Source organism: Poeciliopsis prolifica, unplaced genomic scaffold, assembly GCF_027474105.1.
Source record: "Poeciliopsis prolifica strain line A6 unplaced genomic scaffold, Auburn_PproV2 SCAFFOLD025, whole genome shotgun sequence".
Taxonomy (NCBI): domain Eukaryota; kingdom Metazoa; phylum Chordata; class Actinopteri; order Cyprinodontiformes; family Poeciliidae; genus Poeciliopsis; species Poeciliopsis prolifica.
Window position 1 is genome coordinate 4287298 of NW_026562400.1, and position 5884 is coordinate 4293181.

The 5884-nt window shown below is 35.3% G+C and overlaps 1 protein-coding gene across 1 annotated transcript; it reads right to left on the minus strand.

The window, feature by feature from the left end:
- Nucleotides 1–379: 379 nt before the first annotated feature.
- LOC129370850 (cysteine-rich venom protein) lies at nucleotides 380–5626 on the minus strand. The gene is made up of 9 exons (XM_055047066.1): nucleotides 5522–5626; nucleotides 5254–5338; nucleotides 4060–4067; nucleotides 3878–3977; nucleotides 2085–2175; nucleotides 1624–1766; nucleotides 1378–1466; nucleotides 671–753; nucleotides 380–592 (listed from the first exon to the last, which is right to left on the minus strand). Exons 1-9 carry the CDS (start codon nucleotides 5602–5604, stop codon nucleotides 456–458), a joined length of 819 nt encoding a protein of 272 aa, XP_054903041.1. The 5' UTR covers nucleotides 5605–5626; the 3' UTR covers nucleotides 380–455.
- Between the last annotated feature and the right edge of the window lie 258 nt (nucleotides 5627–5884).

Genomic DNA, 5884 nt, shown 5'->3' on the forward strand with positions numbered 1-5884 from the left:
CTGACATGTTTTGGCTGCAGGTGATCTAACAAGGAACATAGCAGAAAGAAAATCGGAAAGCCTGAGGGTGGGGAAATCCAAGAGAGAAACTGATTTTAGAACCAAGAACAACAAACAAAATAAAATCTCCCCAAAAATAGTCCTAATAATAGAAACATAAAACCCCCTAAAATCTTTGTTTTCTAAAATGTTTTAAAAACTCCAGAGATTTTTATACTACAATATGACTATACAGTTGCATAATCTTTCACTTCATCAAGTGCCATGTGCCACATTAGCAAATTTCTATGTTAAACTGAGTTATCTTTTTTTTAATAGAACCATTCAATGAAGACAAGCTACACCCAAAAATATTCCAATTATAAACTATTGGCTTTATTGTACTTTGCAGATGCCAGCATTATATTAAGTACAGATAAAGAACACCTGAAATTTAAATATTCTTGCTGTTCAGTCTAATATATTGGAACAATCTCAGTGGTACATTTGCAAGAAGCAGGACACCAGGCAAACACCAGCGGGTTGCTGCATCCATTGAGGACTTTCAGTCTGGGACAGTTGATGAAGGTATTTATATAAGGACATGGATTGGCTGAGAAAGAGAGGGAAGAAATTAGGATGTATTTTAAATATTAATGGCACATTTCTGTAGGTTTGTTACTCTACTTACTGCAGAGTTTGTCCACACAGTTGTTTGGGCAGGAAGCACATGAGGTTCCAACCTTGTAGGGAGGCCATCTCTTAAAGTTTCCACTAAAGGACAAATTTTTTTTAGATTTTGTAAAGCAGAAAATAATATTCCTACTTAAAAATTTATAAAGTTTTCCCTCAATATTTTTTTTCTATATTATATGAGGATTTTGTTCTTATTTCTTGGTCTACATTATTAATAAAACACACTCCCTACTACAAATACCTAAATAACCGCATTGGACTATGTTTATGACTTTTTTTTTTGCACATTTTGCTTTGTTTATGTGATTGTTCCTCAAATCTCAATGCCTGTATTATTTAAAATCCTCAACATGATCCATTATAAGAAAGTGGAAAGTGTTTTAAAAAATAAAGAAAACTTTTGCAACTTTCACAAAGGTTGGAAAAAATCACCCTTCAGAAATTGTCATTTTAAATGAATCCACCTGTGCTAAACTTACACATTCACTAGAGCGTGTTTCAGTAAAAAGTATGTAGATGCTGATAAGAAATGTCTTTTTCATACATTTGCAAAACCGTGTCTGCATGTTGTATTGTTTGTTGAATTCTGAAAAATTAAATAAATCCACTAATGTAACAAGATATGACAAAGTGAATGGCTTACAGACACAGTGTAAAATAAAGTGAAATCTTTCCTAAATTACTTGTAAAAATGTCACATACGCTCTGAAATAATGGCAGCCATAGAAGTAGATGTTGTTGGGACATAGAGCAAGTCCACAGCCCACTTTGTAGGAGCTGTTCCACACAACCTGGCAACACAATAATTGCTGGTTATTTTTGGGATGGTTTCATTTTCAAACATTCCTTGTAAGTACACTCTGCAACCACCGCTTGACCAGAGCAGCAGAGCAGTAAAAGCGAAGTGTTTTTCATTAAAAAATAACACGGGGTGATAAAAATGTGCACCTGTGTGTAGTGACCGATGGGTTGTCCGTTGGTGGATCCATTGGGGTAAAGATAGTGTGACTTCTCTTTATGCCAGGTCGTAATAACAGTGGTCCATGAGGATGGGGAGGAAGAATAGAAGAGATTCTCACCTAATTCATATCCTGGGTAATGGAGGGAAACACATGGCAGCACTGATTAATGAGTATTTGCAGATAATTTTATTTTTTATCCCCCACGAGATTACACTATTTGTATAAAGCAGGCTTCATTAAAAAAAAAAAGACAAAAAAACAATTCTCCTTCTTGATAACATCTCACCTAGTACAATCTATTATTAAAAGAAGACATAAGATAACATACACAGTATCTTTGACCATCTACCACAAGGGCATTATTACATTAATGGAGGAAATATTTACAGCCCCAAAATGATGAAAGAGGAACGAAAGAGAGAATATATGGAGGCACAACAAACGTACCATCAAGCAGACGAGTGCTGACTGGTCCATGACTGAGAGCACATTTATCCACCCAAGCCTGAGCGCTGGCTGCTAACTCCAAACTGTAAGTCTGAGGGAAAAAATGAAATGTTTAATTCTCGTTTCAAAGAACAGGACAAGTTCAACTAAGAAAAATGTTGCATTGCATAATTAACTAAGATAATCATCATACTAAGCTCCAAAATATTATGTGTTGCTTCCTGCGTAGAGCTGTACTTCTTTCCTAGAAAATAATAATTCTCCATTGGATTTTGAATTCATATGACTTGCTTGTGTTAGGCTTTATTCAAATAAAAGTTCTAGTAAAATAAGAAGTCCAAAAACAAAAAGTCTATTTTTAAATAATAAGACAATTATGCAAACCAACATAAAAATATAATTTCCCGTTGAATCTTGTAATTTTTACAAGTAATTTTGGAAAGATTTCACTTTATTTTACACTGCGTCTGTTTTTGCAGTAATTTATGAGTCTCTTAAATTGCATTTAAGCATACAATTTTGGGTAACTGTGTTTGGTAAATAATAAGAGGAATTTTGAGCCAATGTAAAAGCATGTTTAAGACTAAGACAAAACATTGTAATTGCATTTTACATCAGACTTTGACCTGTCATTTGACTATATCACTGGTTGTGCATATGAAAGCATGACGAGTTGTGCCTTCAGCCTAAGGAAATGCAATCCTTGAAGAAGAAGATTCTATTTCCTTATCACTATATTTTAATTAATATTTTATTCCAAACTTAGCACAGTACATAGGGAATATATTGGCATAAAGTGACAGCTAAATCCATCGGTTTTTGCTAAAAGGGATTAATTTTTTACAAAAACATCTTTTTCAAAGAAATCAGAAATACTGATAATTTGATTTTCTTTCTTTTTTTGTTTATCAAACAGGGACATCAGTTGGGCATAAGAGAACCACAACCACAACATCTCTGCATCTTCTCCTTATGCTGGTCATCAGGTTGGTCACACACTACTGTGGGATGGCATCTCACTTCTCAATCAGTTTTTGTCACAAGTCACAACTCAAGTTATCACACAAATGGTTTTCACGTTATAAATTAAACAATCTGCCAGTCAAACTAATATGATTTCTTCAATATTGAGGAATTGTTTACTTAAAACGAGCTTCTCTATCTTGCCAAAAAGTTACCTCCAAAAACAATTTGTGTTACATGGCTGAATGATAGTGCATAGAAAAGTGGAGCTAAAGAAGGACTTTCAGGAAGATTAAAAAAACTGAGCTGAGATTAAAAAAAAAAAAAAAACATCAGTCAGGAGATGGATAGGAAACCTATACTGAATGCATGAGGGAATGAGGAAAAGAAATCTGGCTAGTTTGTGTGAAGCTGAAAGAATGGCCCTGTCTAAATTTGAAAACCACTAATTGAGCTTGTACATATTATCTAAAGAAAATATGTTTGGACATCAGGAGCTTGTTTTTTGTGCATCTTGATAGTTTCACACCTCCAATCTCGGATCTGTTGCATCTGCTGGGGAGAGTTTGCAGGTTTTCAAATATATTTTGACACATCTAGCACAACTGTACTGACAAAATATCTTGATTGTCAAGACATCATCTGGACTTGTAGTTGGTGATTAAAAACTTTATTATTTGTCCAACTTTTAGCAATAACCCAATGACAATCTTTTGTTTGTTACTTTGTTGTTTATTACTATTTATTATTATTGCTTAGTTGTAGAAAATCAACTAATATCAACTGATATATAAATGCAATGTTAAAAAGGACGTTGAAAAAGGACCGACCATCATCAGCATGTCGGCAGCAGCAGGCTCAACTGCTCTCCTGAAGGCGTTGTGAACATTTACGATCTCGGACTGCACGGTTGTGTTCTCCGGCAAACATCTGTACACACATACACACACACACACATTAGAAAGCGATGTGTAAACAGCAGATTAAAGACACAATGCGCACTGACATTTACTCTGGCGGCTTAAGAGATGACTCACAAACACATCCTGGTTTAATTGCTCTGAAATGGCTCGACGTAACAAAGGAGCACAGACACAAGACTGAGCTAAATCCGCTAATCTGACTGTGAGCCGTGCTGGCAAGGTTTCAGCTGATGCCGAAAATAAAACGGTGCTGCTAAACACGCCTGCTGGATTTAACAGGGCGCTTACCTTGCTGTGAACACAGGATGATGTGAAGCCAAGTGCATGAGGGAACGAGGAAAAGAAATCAGGTTAGTTTATGTGAAACAAACGTGTGAGTAAGCAGCTCATTTAACTGTTTGGTTTTCAATAATTTACAAATTAACACCATGAATCTGTTAATTGGTTCTTGAAAACACCTGAATTCCTGGTGAGATTTTAGTGCTTGTTTATCTTCTTAATTCTATGACAAATGACTAAAGTCAACACAACCTTTTTATTGTCCCTGCTTGTTTTTGCTTGATTCTCATCTCCCTTCAGATTTCTCCCATTGAGCTGGATTTCTCCAGTTATTTCAACTGGGCCAAACAGAAGGAGGAGTTGTGAACAATTGATATATAAATGCATTTTTTTTATGTATTTATTGAGGGCATTTAGCTGCTCTGTAGAAGACCATGTCAGGATTGGTTGTCAAAGTGGAAGAAGCAAAATGGCCATAACACATAAGATATTTCATTGGGGAAACAAAGATAAAGATAGTTAAACTTTGCTAAACCTGTTCAGTTAATCCAGCCATACAGATTTTAAACCCATTCTTTTGCAGTGTAGCATGGTAAGTTATTGAGGCCATTATGGGTTAAAAAAGAAGAAAATTATCAAAATTAGATTGATCTGAAACATTGATGTGTGGTGAGAAAAAAAAAAAAAAACTCCAGGAAAAATCACTTATGGTGCGGTTAGTTTTTTTCAGCAATATGGAAAAAAAGAAACAGGCTAACTTAAAATGTATGCACTTATTAAACTTCTTCACACAGATTTGAGTTCAATGCATGCTTTGATTATCTGAAGCTTCTGGGAAAAAGAGAAGAAAAAAAGCACAAAAAGGTGACAAACTCAGCAAAATTCAAAATAGAATTTAGATCTGTTTTGAAGTGATAGAGTTTAAGATTAAAGTAGGGAATGATTTCCAATCATTTTTGCATTTAACAGGCTGGAATAAATCAAGGTGTTAGAGTTACACTCACCACAACACAAGCAGTGTGCACATCTTGGAGTGTCAAGATGCAAATCAAGATGACAAACATCTTCCCGACAACAAAGAAGATTCCTCTACAAAAGAAGTGCAACACTGTAATCTTTGCACAGCCTCTTGACTCTTCCATGTTTGAAGAACAAATATTACTTTTGTCATTCCTAAATTAGTTACTTTCTTTTTCCGCGTGATTTATTGAAGCTTATTTTAATTAAGCTCAACGACAACTGCAAAAATAACAACAGCAAGAATGTACGTACATTTTTAAGTTAAAGTGAAACCCGTATGAGGTTTGCCTTCTTGAGTGATGGGTGTTCTTCTTAGATAAATCTATTTGTGGCATCAGTTACTTAAGGAAACTTCTGAACTGGCGTACCTGCTCTCCGGTCTTCTTCTTCTGGAGATGGTGAGTTAAATATTTTCTTCTCCTCCTTTTATAGAGCCAACTCAGGTGGTCACATTCTCCTCCAGGTGATAATTATGCAGCATGAACCATGTGGTTTACACAATGAACTCTGAACAGAAAAACAAATCCATCACCTTGTCCTAAAGACGCTTTTTCTTCTGCAACTGACAGGGAGTCCACAATGAACTGTTAAGCCCAGGGGTTTAGTGAATCCCTG